The 16571-nt window shown below is 37.4% G+C and overlaps 1 protein-coding gene across 1 annotated transcript; it reads right to left on the bottom strand.

Moving 5' to 3' along the window:
- Window positions 1–928: 928 nt before the first annotated feature.
- On the bottom strand, window positions 929–13522 carry LOC149830257 (pyrophosphate--fructose 6-phosphate 1-phosphotransferase subunit alpha-like). The gene is made up of 19 exons (XM_090016401.1): window positions 13175–13522; window positions 11722–11894; window positions 11337–11449; window positions 8589–8663; window positions 6730–6843; window positions 6584–6651; window positions 6257–6340; window positions 5305–5358; window positions 4248–4328; window positions 4058–4151; window positions 3892–3965; window positions 3576–3686; window positions 3428–3472; window positions 3286–3342; window positions 3101–3205; window positions 2897–3013; window positions 2636–2739; window positions 1643–1808; window positions 929–1280 (listed from the first exon to the last, which is right to left on the bottom strand). Exons 1-19 carry the CDS (start codon window positions 13259–13261, stop codon window positions 1152–1154), a joined length of 1851 nt encoding a protein of 616 aa, XP_089872527.1. The 5' UTR covers window positions 13262–13522; the 3' UTR covers window positions 929–1151.
- Window positions 13523–16571: the final 3049 nt, after the last annotated feature.

Raw genomic sequence — 16571 nt, 5'->3', positions numbered from 1 at the left:
ACACAAATGATTTAATCAAAGAAAAATAGATTATTGAATATGCAAAGATAAATCGAAAACCATACAATCCTTAACATAATTAACTCATGTCAATATTTCAAAAAAAATAACTGGTTCAAATTGTTGTTTTAAAAAAAAATAACAGGTTCAATCGTTAAATATATACTTATCGAAAAATGCCTCAATTTTTTATTTTCTGTCGATAAAGTACCGTTAATGAATAGTTCCCAATCAAGTGTCATGGATGATTTGCCAAAATTAATCATCAAATTTTTTTGCCAAAAAGAAGCACATCAAGGACCACAAAAACACTCAGTTTATGCAAAAATAGCTTTGTGGAGTGTGACACAATTTTTACATAAATGAAAAAAAAATCAGCTTTAATGTTCATACAAAAATCCGCAATAAAGCATATTCGCAATGGCATGATTTGTAAAGTTAGTACCTAATTGGAGGACTTCTTGAAGATCCTAGAAGGTTTGCACTATATCCTACAAATTTACTATAGTATTTGCAAAATTATGATATATTAGCATGAGATTAGCACTAGCTCATGAATTTTATATTATATTTGCAAATTTAAAAAGATATTTGTAACTTTTTAAAGTTTTAGTTTGACATGAAAACTTCATGATGTCCGAAAAAAAAACCATGTAAAAGATACCCTTTAAGTGAGGGTGTGATACCCCCAAAGCGAAACTGTGCAAACCTCAAGAGGTTCATTGTGCAAAGGTTAAAATGGAAAAAGCATCATGTTTTAGTTCAGTATAAGAAAATCATTTCCCTGCACTGTTAAGTTAGTACGATCCAGATTCACTAGCACGTTTTCTTATTCAAATTTGGACTCACGCTGTTAAGTCATATCCAACTACATAGCAACCCGCATCCAAAACAAATCCAACCCTTTACATCCTGTGAAGGTGATAAACCGAACAAAAGACTCGAGTCAAAATTGATAATAAAGCAGCATACACCAGGTACCCTTAAAGCCTAGAAGCATACAGGACCCATGGTCATTCATACATCACAAAATTCAATGGCCTAACACAGGAGCCATTTTATGATAAAAAAATCCGATTAAGCATATGAGAGAGAGAGAGAGAGATCATGATGCATTTCAGCTGTAAGCGAAGCTGGCATAGAACAAGAGCTCAGAGCTGGGTCTGGGTGCTGTAAGTAGGGGCGGACATGACAGAAAGAACCTCTGTGACGGAAGCCATGGAGCTAAGCGCAGCCTTCAAGATATCTTGCGAGCAACCTGGCTTCACTATGTTTCTCACCTGCAAAAGCATATGCATGGGGAAACAAAGATCAGAGCTAAGTATCAAAACCGTTTATGTTTGTATTGAATTTACACAACAATTTTAAAAATAATCTCAACTACTGACTGGACCGATTGGACCTAAGACTAGATTGGATACAAACAAGGCCTGTAACATCGGTCAAACATATTCTACTACAAATGACTGGTCCTGCCAATGGTGGCAGTGAGGCCAGGTAGTAGCCACATGATCCATCTCAAGGTCTGAGATAGACCTTCTCACGTATTCAGCTGGGACTATAACCAACTACTACTAGCTACATGCAACCGACTCTATACCTAGTTACTAGAATGATAAGTAGGGCAAATAAACAAACGAACCTTGTCTAGATACTCCTGCAACTTCTTGATACGACCCATGTAGTCCTGGTCTTCGACAGACAGGGTCACAGTCCTGGCATCACCTCCTGGGCCTTCAAATTGAAGAGGGCCTGGGTTCCTGTAGATGTCATCCATCAAAAATGTCGATGTGTTTTGCTTCAGCAACCTGAGAGAGCACCAAAAAACAGAAATTCTGTTTAATACCAATTCCAAACTGGATAATTTTCTCATCTATGTGAACTGTGCAAGCACCAGAGTCAATTAACAGGCCACGAGCAATTTTAGCTACGTCTTAGGACAGGAAAAAAAAAAGGAACAGAGAAAAATATGCACGTGCATTTGTTGTTGTTTTTAGGAAAAGAACATGTAAGAATCCCAAGATGGCCTCTTGAACCAAGGGAAAGGTTAATGTGCTATCCACAAACATTACTACAGGACGAATGCGATCATGCTTAAAATCATGCAATCCAACTTTGTCACAGTACAAGTCAATTATGTGGATGCACAACACTGTAGGCACACACTTCAGCAACCAACAAAAGTGACTGCAAAAGTAAATCAGGCTCTTAGCTAGAAATAGGATGAGCAGGAGCGATTTAGGTATGACCAAGCGAGGTCATCAGGCCATAAATAGAGATAACTGCTGGCACCGACAACTAGAATTGTTCTAGAACCTTTTCCCTCCATATCCCATTATTTGTAGTCCGGATGAACTTTCATGGAAAGAATCCAACACATGTTTCCAACTGATAAAAGACATGACAATATACGACCAAAGCACACCAGCCTGAGTCACAAGGCCCACAAGGCTGCAATTCTATGCTGAAGCTAAACCTTAACAAGAACGTAATAATTAATTCCTGGGATACAGAGCAATCATTTTAAGACATGGGGAAAAAAGATCCTTTAAAAGAGCTAAGGATGATTATATTTTACCATCCAATTCAGATTGGACGAAAACTGTACAATTCAACATAGAGGTTAGAGACGTACTCGTATGCTTTTCCTTTCAAATCCACAGATGCTGGGTGAATTGCAGGCTTTCCAATGGAAGTTGCGCCAGGACCTCTTGACCAACGTTTCACAGTCATCATCGCCTAACATTGAAAAAAAGAAAACATTTATAAATGTGTTCATTTCCTGCCACAAAATTGACAGACTGATACAAAGGAAAAAGGAAAGTTCCCAACGCAAATTATTCAGGATAAAACCCTCTGAAACAGTGATTTCCAGATGAAAACCAGTTATACATACAGTTATTGGAGCAGCGCCACACCGCCACTTATTAACAGGATTTTTAAGATTGGTTATAGTTGCCATGTAACCATTCAAATGAGCTGCTAGAATATGGTAGCATATGTGCCCAAGGACCTATAAGAACAGAAATATTTCCTTAAGACCATATGAAAGAATTATTTCAAAGAACACAATTTGCTCTATGGGATAACGAGCACACACATAAGCATAATCACAGTCAAATTTTGATGGCAATGAACCCCGAGCTTGGTAACCAAAGAAATGACATATAGCATTGAATTTCTTCCCCTTGTAAGTTCCTTCTTTCTGAAAAGAGACGTGCATCAGTACACCTCAACAATCTTTTAAAGACGGCAGACAAGCTTAATTAGGTATGGAACTCATACCAATCGCTTATTGATCTCTGTCTCTACTAGCTGAGCTAAAAGTTTCTCTGTTTCAATCTGACCACAGGTTAAAAAGCAAGGAATCAGGAATGCCATACTAATAGAAGATGTACTCGAAGTAAATAAATTTCACTCTTTTCACCTGAGACAACTGGGCAGAGTCATCTGATTCGCGTTGTAGTAGCAGCTGAGAAAATATAAGCATATGTTCATCAGCATTAAATGGCAAACATATAAGAAAATAAAAGGCAAGTCCAGAACATCATCTCAAAACAGCCAGAAAAGATAACCTCTCTTTTTATGAATGGTGGCAAAAATTCAAATAAGGCAGATGCCCATGGTGAAAGTTGTGACGAAATGTTGTCCACCGAAACACCTTTTCCTTGCAGACCATGGATTTCCTAAAAGCAAATTTACCACAATATAAATAAGCTAGAGAAAAATCAAAGGAAAGCAGACCAACTGAATGACAAAACATTACCATACAAATGAGAAAAGGATACTTTTCACCAAATCAAATATAAGCATGTTAAATCTGCAATTGAACCCACCAAAGCACATAGATATAACTCAACGATTAATAAATCAAGTATTCCCATTGATTACCTGCAAGAGAGCATACACTTCTGGGATGCTTTCTATCAGACCTTCTGGCAAAAGGATGACCCCGTGATACTTGTCTGTTCCAAAGTTAAGTTCCAAATAGTCACACAAATAGTAAAATAGATTAAAATGAGTTTTTTCAACAAAAAGATAATAATTTATTTTGGACCTTGCTCAGCCCTGGCTTGAACAGCATCACAAATTTGTTCTGTCAGGTCAAAAAGTGTAAGTTTTGATGCAGCCACCTCCTCACCAAGGATAACCTACGAAGCAAGTACAATCACTTGATAAACTTAAAGAAACTATGAGATTGCATAGGGAAGGAAAGGAAAAAAAATCATTAAGAAAAGAAAGTGAACCATATTTGGATGTGATTGGAGTGTGCATTCCAGGGCAACATGAGACGCCCTCCTGCCCATAAGTCGGATGAAATAGTAGTACTGAAAAAGAAAAATATCCATTAGCAGAAACTGTCAAAAGGACAACTGTTCTTGGGATAAAAATGCAACAGATCAGCAGTTTCATACAATAACCACTTAACAAAGGCTTTGACAATTCAAATACATAAGCAATTTGACAACTAAGAAATGTTGTTCCCTTCATAAAATCATCTCCAATAAATAAAAACATCTGCAGACTCGCACTGAAATTATGCTCATAGTCTTACCATCAACTAGCAGCTTTGTAATGGTAATGCTCAGTTTCAAAAAGGATTGTGAATATGGTAATGTGGCAGTTAAAATCACAAGAACAGTTAGGTATAAAAGCTTTGTTACATTAGCTAAAGATTCTACAGTTTAAGCTGTTTTTAGTGTTTCAACTTCCCTTACACTGTCAATCGGAGTTAGACCATTCCAATCCAATGACCTGAGAGACGATTCAGGTTCCAGAAACCACTAACCATAAGTTCAGTCATAGTTCCAAGATTTGGCTGATATAATCAAATTTTAATGCTATTAGTTACCATGTAGTTTAAGTCGTCTATAGAGCTGCCTCTATTGCTGACATTCAGAACATGATAGTCCAAAAGAATTGAAAAAAAAAACACTATAAAGAAAAATCAAAAGTCTCACAATATTCGAAGAACATGTCAATATCTTGTAATACCAGGATTTACTGAGCAGAGAAACAATTCTTGAAAATTTGGATCAATATTTTTAAAATCCCATAATATTGAATTTAACACAATCATTTCGCACAAGATGTTTTCCCTTCTCCAGAAAATTAACCAAAATTTTCTGAAGATTCCTTCTTTTACTTGTGCTTAAAACTTTCAAATATTCCATAAGAACTTGATGAAAAATTCTCGAAAACAACATTTATGACAAGTTAATCAAAGACTAGAACAATGCTACTGGAAAAAAAGAGCACCCATAGTGTAGAAAATCACAACCAGCTAGGATCTCAGTTAGTTACCTTCTCTGCAGAAAGAGCATCTGTACAGACATTGCTGATTAACTGGGAGTTCACCTGGTGATGAAATTCAGTAAAGATAAGTGCATGCTTGGAAATTCATATCCACACATAGCAGCATGCAGCACAATACAAAACAGACATTCTAATGATATTGTCAAGCTAAATCTGCTTTCCAAGTGCTACAATATGGAGCATGGATAGCCTGTCATATCTCCAATAACAAGGAACTTCCTTTCATATTCAAGATAACAAAAAACTAAAATTGAAACAATTACTCTGATATAAAAAATAAATAAAACCAAGAGACTAGGATGCGAAAATGTATTAAGCAAAACAAATTCAAGCAACAAGTCTTTGTCCTGGGCTTCGTACATCAAACTCAGATCTGACAATCAAGAATGTAATTTAATATGCTACACTGTGGAGCTTTGTCACATGGACACGACCAAACAGACACAGGATGGCATTCTTGTATATTTTTTCATTGAAAATAGTATACAAGCTATGTCACATGGACACTCCATTTTGCCCTCCGTACCCATGTTGACAGGCGTGTCTCCGTGTCGACACACGTCGACATGCCATTTTACCCTCCATACATACAAGTTTGTATTCAATTTATAATTGTATTTTCAGTTTATAACTTTATATTTTCAATTTTAGATATAGCATATATATATATATATATATAGTCATGTCCCCATACCCGCATTTTTTGAAATTGTCGTGTTGTATGCTCCATACTACCCCTACCTATGTGACATGGTATACAAGGAGACACAACATGGGGGTTAAGTTTGAGTGCCGCTGTGACAGCTTTTGAGGCAACAAATCCAAAAATAACAATAAAAAATAGTCAAAATCACCTTATCTATATTGTCAGCAGAAGTTAAAAGCATAAAGCAACCAAACAGCAGCAACAACTTGCCATGGAGCACCACTCAATGCTTACCTTGCAGATTGTATCAAAACCAACATCAGTTTCAACAAACTGATTCTTCAAGTCACCATTCAAACTAACAGGAACTCCCACTACCTGTACCACAAGAAGCATGCTTAACAAAGAATCAACAAGGGAATTCACCAGTTAACCAATAAGAAATCTACATAAATGAATTTACAAGGGCATGCAGGTAAGTGCCCTTTGCTTGTCCAGATGTAGGAAAATGGTTAAAGTTGCCCACTAATTTTTCATCCAACAATTAATCTCAGACACAAGAAATAGACTAAAAAACAATTCAACAGTTTCACATCCAAGAATGGCATTCATGTGAACTACCTTTGTAGCACATTTTGCTTCTGCAAACGTCTCAGCAAGCTGAGCAGCATCCGAATTAGAAGTCACACCTTCAAAAAATGAAATTAATTAAATCATAAAAATCCCCAAATTGCTGACCACTATAATCCACTGTTTGAATATACTACCTCCAATAATGACAAGCCCATCCAACTTCAAAGTTTGGCAAGTTGTCAATGCAGCATTTACTTGCACTGTTGTTCTGATTTGATCAACAGACCGTCCCAGCATATCAAAACCACCTGCACATGCAGACATTGTAAGATAGATGCTACCACGAAGACTTCTGAGCATTCATGGCACAATCCAGCAAAAGCATTAAAGTATTAGAGGAGAATGTAGATTTTCTAGTGAAAAGCAACACATAGGGCACAAGAATGAGGGTACCCTAGAGTCAATAAATACACGATCTGCACATGAGGCAATTCCTAATTTGCATATTCCTAGTAAAAGCAAAGGGATGGAAGGTTGGATGTTCAGATTTCTAACATGATGCCTTATGGCCCATTTGGTTCCACGATTCTGAAGTAGTTTTAGGATTCTTAGAATCCTGGATTTAGTGGAAGTGTAAATTGGCCCTACGTTGGCAGCATCCTTAAATCCTTGATTTGTTTAAATCATCTATGTGGTTGCACCTTAGGAATTTCAACATTTTAAAAGGCAGGAAGAGAAACACTTTGATGACACTTGGATGACCAAGCATACAAGCATGCTCACTGCACAGCTCAAGGTAGCTGATGATCGAGGTGATGCACAGTGACCTCCAGTAAAACCCTAATTTGTGAACCTGCTCAGGCAATCACTCTATCAAACCTATAATCAAAGAGAAGGAAATTGGTTCCAACTTCCAACAGCACTATGATAATTGACCCTACAAATGGCAAGGCTGCATACGAGGTGCCACTGCCTACAGCTCTAGGCATGACAAGCAGTGGAGAATCGACATTTACACCAACGAGGAGTTGGTTGCTATGGGGATTGGTATCACCTCCTTGATCAACTGCATAATCTCAGACAGAAAATGATGGCAATGAGGTGGCATGCCGGGAATTATTGGTGATCAAGAGAGGACGCATTCACCGCCAGAGAGAAGCACAGATTCAACAACCATGTGCCTAGGCAACCAGCCTATGGAAGACAACTTGTTTATTATCAGCAAGTAAGAAGATGGGACACGCCATCTGGCGACAATGAGTCCAAGATATTTTACAGGGCAGACATGATGGAAGATGTGACAGGATTCCAATTTGAGACAGCTTTAATGTTGGTATAAATATGAGATACTTGGGATTTAAAAAGAAGAAAGCTGAGATGACAAAGAAATAATGTAAATTATCTAAAAGAGTCAAAGTTGGGGCTGATGTTGATCAACCAATGCTTATGATGCTGCGATGTTGTGGATTCAACTGGCCAGTTTGTCATCAAAGAGGAGGAGCAGATCAACAGTGCAACCATAGAGAGCATGAGAGACCAGGGAAGTAAGGGTGGGTGCACATGCCATCTTTGTGTCGAACCCATTCTTTACAACTATTTCCGCTGGTAGCCTGCCCCACCCGATGACATCAATGCAGGGACTCCTGAAATCCCTCGGAGATTCTGCCCAAATATTATTTTTTGTCAAATGATAAGACCAACCAAAAATGGGATGCTTCAAAATCTCAGAATTCTCAAAATCCTTGTTTTGGAATTCTGGAACCAAAGAGGCCCATACAAATGGACGTACTCATGAAAAAAAATCAAAACAGTAGGCAAACCCTATGAACCTAGAAGTATGTCTATGAATCATCAATTTCCTTAAACAGTTCTGAGATTTGAATAAAATGTGGGCAGCAGTTGGGAATACTTCAAAGAAAACCTACAGTAGGTAAATTTCCTCCAACCAAGAATAGGAACCTGTCACATTGTTCCCTAAAAAAACAAGAGAATCCAAAAACCCCACCTAAATCAAGCACACAGTATAGAAGAATGCAATTAGAATGACTCCCACCTTGATTTTTGTAGCTGGAGAGTACATCTTCCGTGATTTCCAAAGTCCTTTGTGCAAATAAACCTTCCGTACCACCTGTCATAAAGCAGATAAAAAAAAAGCATCAGCTCATGTCTTGTCATCCTTGAGTAGTAGTAGCTTGTGTTGCACATCAAGTGCCACAGCTCTGTGGTCATCACACTCAGTGCAAATAGAATGCAAGAATTTGAAAGTATCAAAGAATAAACTAATAAGATTGAAAAGTATTTGCAACTTAAGGACATTCCAGATAACATCAACATGTCCCCAGTAGTTTGAAACCCACAAAAGGCAATCACCCATCATAATAACATGTCACCACTAGTTAGAACATGGCAAGATGCAAAATCAAAAGTGATATATACATCAGATGGAGACAAGCCCAAAAAGAAAATGGAAAACACATAACCTAGGTCACACGGACACCCGATAGGTGTGCCAAGGTGTCGATTACCCTCCGTATATACAAGTTTGTATTCAATTTATAATCTATGTTACCACAACACAGCACTTAGGGTGCCGTACCTGTGTTGACATGGATACTGGTACATGGGCAAGGCATTTGCTGCATCCTATATTATATTATATTATATTATATTATATATTTTTAATATATATAATATATATTTTTAATATATAATATATATTTTATTCATATAATGTACATTTTAGATATATAATATATATTTTTCAGTATATATTTAGCCATGTCCCCATACCCACATTTTTTGGAATTGTTGTGTAATGTGTAGTATCCTCTGTACCTGTACCCGTACTCGTATCCAGGTGACAGTTTATAATTTATAATTATATTTTCAGTATATAATATATATTTTAGATATAGCACATATATTTAGATTATATTCAGTTTAATTTGAATTTATTTTGTGTATATATATATATAACCATGTCTCCGTACCCACATTTTTTGAAATTTCTGTGTTGTACCCTCCGTACCCACACCCATACCCATGTGACATAACACATAACTAAAGGAGAAATTAGAATGTTGATGAATGTAAATAAGTTTATTGTTGGGTCAGTCCATAGATTTCAGGAATTCATGAAACAAAAAAGTTCGGAACAGTTTTTCAAGGCTAGTCCTTCAGCAACATAATTACCTAATGGTCAAACATCAACATTTCATTTGAAAAGTTTCTTTTTTCCTCTCATAGCACTTCATGTCATCCACCATGACATGACATTTCTTGTTATGATATATCAAAGAGCCAACTGAGAATTAACATTACTACTAGATAGGAGGAATAATGCATATCCATAATCCATGTTGGAAACAATGCCAAGCAAATGGAAGAACTTCCTTTATCCATGGCTCCTCTTCCATTACACTTGCCGTTATTATTTCAGAAAACAGTCACTAAGAGAATCAACTAATGGCCAATATGTCCTTAGACAGGATCAAGTCAAGACTGAAGAAAAGGAAAATTAGTTCATGTAAACACAATTACTAGCAAGTACACTCTCATGATTGAAGGGAAATTGCAAGCTTAGAGAGGAGAGAATGAATTCTTGAATAAAATAAGGATTTTAGAAAAAGTATGGTAGCCCATCATACGGAATAACAAAGTTTCAATTCTTACAATAAATTCCTTTTTTCTTCAAAAGAAAATTAAAAGTTTTTGCAACAAACCAATGATGCAAACCACACAAATGAACTCTTGAAGGGTCCACTCTTAGATTAGAGGTAGTCATCAAATTGGGTACCTGATGGGCTATCAGGTACCCGAAACCCCATTCTCCTGTCCAACTCCAGTCAATCACTAGCTACCATTCTATGATGACTGGTCCTCTCTCTCTCTCTCTCTCACACACACACACACACACACACACACACACACACACTGGTTGGTCACTCGGCTCAATCTAGCCTGCATGGTCAGCTCAACCCGAGCCAATCTAGCGAGTGACAGACAAATTCCTGCCCAGGAACTGGAAGCTGATAATAATCAGGTCAGATGCTCAGCAGGTTGAAGATATGTTCAAGTCAGATGGGTCCTAACGCATGATGCTCACCCATATCTTTGATAGGAGAAAATAACAAAATATAAAATCAGGAGAAAGGCAAAACCTCCCCAAATAATAATGCCAATTATCAATAAGATCAATCTAATGATAAGAGTTTAAGAACTTTTTTCAACTGAATGTTGCTGCCCTTTCATAGAAGTGTAACATGACGTGGAACAAGAAACCAATGACTATTTGGTCCCATAGATATGCGGAGCTGTGTATAATGCATTTAAAAAGAATATGAAGAGTCTTGTATTTGAGGGCGGAGGAGATAACATTTACAAAAGTGAGCCTACAATATCATGGCTATTCTTTATTGGCATGGATATGACTTGCCAACTCCATTATATGACAGTTATTTTTGAACTTGCTATATGATCCTAGTTCATTACATCATTTCGATGGCATGCAATATCGATAGCTAAAGTATTGCCTTGCAGAAAATCAACAAGTGCAGTAAATTAATAGACGGTTATGTGAATAGTCTGGTAATATACACTCATCCAACAACTTCCTAACAGAACCTAAGGAAGATTCTCATATCCTACCTGTTCTGTAAGTATAACAGAGGACCAGGACATGAACATAAAAGATGAACAACTTTGGTTCCCGTGTCAAAAATAAATTCTTAAAAAAAAACAGTACAGAAGTCCAACGTTTAGAAACTACAAGCTGAACTTTGAAAGAGAAGCAATCACTTACCAACAAATCCCAACAAAATATTTTCTGGATTGTGTAACTTGAGAGTATTATAAAGACCCCAAATTACATTGTGACCTCCAGGAGATTGTCTCCCAGAGAAGACAATTCCCACCCTGCAACAAGGTATCAAACACATAAGTGCACTCCACCTAATGGTCACAAGACGACCATACAATTCAAGATTAAAAGCAAACCAAACGTATAAACAATCCAAAGATGCAAGTTAACATAAAAGAGACTAAGAGGAAGAAAAGAAAAGGAAGAACTGACTCGTTCGACAAACACAAACATGTCTAGAAGAAGTCCAATAATATGGGCAGCTTGAATTCCTGGTCCTTTTAAAGCTTTTCAACTGAGAAGAAACCATATTTCTCAAATACCTTACCTAATTGCAGGATGCTCCGTAATGATCCGTGCATCAGGGACCTTGGCAGTCGCCCTCAAAAAATGAGCAAGCGGCTGCCCATATGTAAGTGGGAAGTACCGGCTAATTGAACGAGCACCAGATGGGTCTGCAGCAGTTGTAGAATCACCAAACTCAACCCTAACTTCGGTTCCCTGTTTGCAAAGATCATCAAAGAATGGGCTAAAACATAAATACATATCTAGAGCCCTTGTTGACAGTGACAAGATGATATAAGCATACAGGCAGCAAAACCCTCGGAAGAAACCGGAACAAAAGGCAATTTTGGATAAATGAAAATACAAGACAAAGGAATTTAAAGATGCTTTTGCAGAGATATTTTGAAAAAAAACAGAAAACGTTTAACATAAAAAATAAGTAATTAGTAAAAAAAACTTTTTTTTGCAAACTTAAAAAATTTACAGGATCGGTTGTCGATGTCATGATACACTGAAAATGTTGATATTTTTCGTATTTGTGATATACGGATATGGTAGATCACGTCCAACAAATTTTTTTTTTCCAAAATCTCACAAAAATACAATATTATTTTAGAAATATTCAGTGCTATACACGGCATGCAAGCATGCACATTGTAGCTCTATATCGTCATTCAACAAGCAACAGGTTTCCTTGCAGTCACTATGGAGAAAGAAAATCCGCCAGAGGATAAGAAATAAAAAGAATAAGCCATTACATGAACTGCGTAGTGCAGAAGCTTCTGAAACTAATTAACAGTAACAGAACAAAGCTTGTTTAAGTTGAAAAAAATCTTCCGTAACAAGGAGATCGCTGAATAAGCAAGTAAGATCAATTGTTTCACGGTCATTTTGGTTCGGAAAAAATGCTTAAACCCATCAAGCAATCAATATCTAGGAAAACTGCTAAAGAAAGAACGAGAACTGGATACTAAAAACCTACAGCGACGAAAGTAAAGATTCAGATAAGCCTCAACAGCATCAAGCAAAAACAAATGAAAAAAACACAGTTTTTCTTCAAAAGAAGCTCATTTTAACCATGGGATCCACAAAGCTGAACTCAACACATAATCAAAATCAAGAAGAAATACCGATCCGACGACAAAGAGCGCATCTCATCTAAAAAAAGCACGATGTGCACGGACACTTTCCCAGAAAAACTATAAATCAATGCGATCGGAGAAAGGCTCAACCAGAACAATCTCCACACAGAAACTCACAGTAACACACTCAAATGAGAACGATCGCGTGGATACAAAACGCATTTACAACATATTAACCGAAAAAGTGAAAATAGAAGGAAAAAAAAACTCCGATCTAAAAACGGAACAAATCACGCCAAAAAAGCTCACGAAAACCAGCTCGGACCGATAAAATTCGTAAAATCGTACAAAAAAAGAGAAAATAAGTTTAAAAACAGCACAGAGAGATAGAGAGGGAGAGGAAGGGAAGAGTACCTGAAGACAAGGAGGGAGCTGAGGCTGATACAGAAAGCGCTCATTCTGAAGATCTGAGGGCTCCCTTGGGATTCCGAAATCCATCATCTCTCTCGTTCTTTCTCACTCTATTTCTAACACACACAGACACAATACACCTTCCAAGTGTCCGCTGAAGAGGACGAAGATGAGGAGGGGGGAAATAAAAAAAAGGGGGAAAAGAAAATGCAACCTCAACCTGCCTTGGTATTCTCACCTACCCAACGGCGTTTTTTTCTGGTAATATTAAAAAAAAAAAAAGAAGAGGGGCGGCACAACGAACCGGAACCAAAACCACGCCGGTTTAGCTCGCGGGTTCCGCCGCGGGCCTCTGCTATGGAAGTATGACACCCATTGGTTTAGGCGGTGTGGCACCCACCACGAGGTTCGTCCTTATCTAATCTGCGGCCCCAACTCTGCCAAATGGTTGAATCATTTTAAAACCTTTTCGTTCTGAAAATGGCGTGTATGTCCCTAAGCCTGGTTTTTTTTAGGGCATACTGACAAAAGTTTTTATCGGCAATTTCTCGTTTTTCAAAAACTCGCGAGAAATTGAATTTTTTTTATAAATCTTGCATTTTATGGCAAAATCTCAGCAATAAAAATTAATTAAAATATATAAAAATATTTTTTATAAAAAATATGAATAAAAATTATTTAAAAATAAAAATATAAGATTTTTTCATGATAAATAGCCGTTTAAAATGTAAATATCGCATTTAAATCGTGATATTTATGTTTTTTCATAAATCTCATGATATTTTAAAAATCTCGAGAGAAATTGCCGTTTTAAACTTTCAGGCAATTTCTCACGATATTATCGCGAGATTTTCATAAATCTCACGATATTTGTCACACTGGTGTAGAGATGGCAATGGATCGAGAGAAACGGGTCCACCCTGCCTCACCTTGTTTGGGCCGGGATGATGACGGGGATAGAGGCTAAAATCAAAACTCGTGGCAGGGTGGAAGCAGGGATAAACTTATGCTTTCTCCTGCCCTATCTGGTCCCTGTCTTGTTTTTCGCCTTGTCCAGCCTTGCCCCGCCCCATCTTCAATCCTTCTTTAGAGATGGCAATGGATCGAGAAAAAACGAGGCCTCGTTCTGCCTTGCCTCATTTGAATCGAGGATGGAGGACATGAAACGAAGATGGAGGCGGGGATGAAGGTTAAAATCCAAACCTGTGTGTGTGTGTGGGGGGGGGGGGGTTGGGTGTTTGGGGGTCCCAATGAGCACCACGTTGGCGCTCATTCGACTGTTTGGGTGTGTACGGAGGAATATCATGGGTCCCAAAATATTCCTCCGTACACGAAAGCTGAATGAGCACCGACGTGGCACTCATTCGGACCCCGAACACGCGGGTCGTGTGTTAGGGGGGGGGGGCATACAACCTGCACCCAATGGATTGGGTAGGGAGCAATCTGAAATAATATTTTATTGAAATATAATTTGAATTTTGGCCTGGAGTGTGCACGGCACTACCAGATCCAATGTTGAAAAGTGAAATTAGGTTGTTTTATAAGTAAAAAACTACAAATAAATGAGATCTGAACCGGATTTTTGTGTAGATCTGACCGAAAAATGTTGATCAAAATTTCACCCCAAATATCAAATAAATCTTGATCACACATCTGAATACACAATCGGATCCCATTTTAAGACCCATATCCGAAAATAATATGGGGGGATTAATGTTGGACTACTTGGGGGTGGTCCCTGCTGATGTTAATGTTTTTGGCGCTACACGAAACACTGCTAAGCTCGTGGCAGCGGTCATACATTTTCTTTGGATTTTCTTAAAGGCTTCAGGATTTCATTTATGCAAATTGTTTTTTATCGCCTCTTGTTTGGCAGGAGCAGTTAGTGACGTCAAACTTGTCTTGGGGTCTGCCTAAGCATAGCTTTTTCTGTTTAAAAAGAAAAAAAATTTGTTTTTTATCAAATCAGACTCCATAGATACATGTCCTATGCCGTCCATTTAGTGAAGATCAATGTTTGAATCACGGAAATCAAAACTTGGTCGCGGGATGTTATGGCAATTCAAAAATCAATGGCAGAGAAAAATGCAAAATTTTGTGATTTAAAAAATCATATTTTTCTATAAAAAAGTATGAACTAAGGGTAGATTCTTATTAAATCAACCATGTTGAACTCATGTATGAGGTTAGATTTGATCAAAACAATTGAGAAGGGTTGACTTTCAAAGGTAGGCTACGTAAGGCAGGGTGGTAATGGGGGCTCATCCGGGGGGTGGTGATGGCTCTTCATCATTAAAAAAAAAAATGAGAGAGGTACGAAGATGGGGGATGAGTCGAATGACATAGAGGATGAGTGCAACCAAATTGCATCGGCTGCCCTTTGGTTGGTGAATTTTTTTTTTTTAAATACTTCTCATATCAAAAACTCTTATAGGCGAAACTTTCTTTTCCTATGAGAGTTTTTTTCTCTTCCAAACGTGCCCTAAGAGTCAACAGGTAGGGTTTAGTTCAAACTCAAGTGAAACCAATCCCAAACTTGATTTGAGATGATGGTACTAGATTCAAACTCGGGTCCAATCAAACCCACCATAAAAAACCATACCTAAATCCTATTTGAATTATATATTAACTAGACTCGAACCATACCCAATAAAATAATTATGTTTTAGTTTTTTACATTAAAAATTTATAAATTTTAGTCAAAGCTTGGGTCAGGCTCAAGTCTGATGTGAAATTTTACAAACCATACCTGGCTCTATATATAAACCTACCTGAATTCTAATTGGACCTTATTTATTACTAAACCCTGACCCAATAGGATTTGGTATGGATTGGGTCCAGATCAAACCCGACTCATTGACACCTACTATCGACGAAAGTCTCTCTCTCTCTCTCATATAGGGCAATCTGCCTCTGTTTCTCTCATATAGGGCTCTCATATAGTACTTTATCATTTAATATATTATGTTTTTTAGTTTTTGGTTTTGTTTTTTGCATCGCCGTTTTTCTTAATTGATTAGGTGAGTTTGTCAAGTTTAGACAAAAAAAAAATATCAAAAGATTTTCTTGCCAAAAAGAAATCTCAAGATCAAAAACTGTGATTTGCAGTACAGTTTTTTTTTTTTTGTGTGTGTGTGTGAGAGCATGTGAAAATGGAATATCCATACAAAGCATGTTTTATATAGTAGGATATGGACAAGGATATACATGGTATATATTTCCTTATATGTATTTTCTTGATGACCAAGTTTCCCACTGTATTATATCTGGGTAGGGTCACTTATCCTTTATGGAACCCACTAGTGAAAGGGACCCGCACACACACACACACACTTCTAATGTAGGCCCATCTTAGTTGGATGTGGACGTAGATCAGCCCTCTCTAACTTGTTTTCAGTAC

The sequence above is a fragment of the Nuphar pumila genome, chromosome 8 (genome assembly GCF_984573655.1).
Source record: "Nuphar pumila chromosome 8, dmNupPumi1.hap1.1, whole genome shotgun sequence".
Taxonomy (NCBI): Eukaryota; Viridiplantae; Streptophyta; class Magnoliopsida; order Nymphaeales; family Nymphaeaceae; genus Nuphar; species Nuphar pumila.
This window is presented reverse-complemented; position numbering and strand designations above follow the sequence as displayed.

Coding starts and splice junctions, on each gene's coding strand:
- LOC149830257 (XM_090016401.1), bottom strand. CDS start 13,261: ATGATGGATTTCGGAATCCCAAGGGAGCCCTCAGATCTTCAGAATGAG. Junction 5,359..6,256: donor GTTTTGATACAATCTGCAAG/GTAAGCATTGAG, acceptor TTTCATCACCAG/GTGAACTCCCAGTTAATCAG. Junction 3,687..3,891: donor AAGTGTATGCTCTCTTGCAG/GTAATCAATGGG, acceptor ATTTGCTTTTAG/GAAATCCATGGTCTGCAAGG.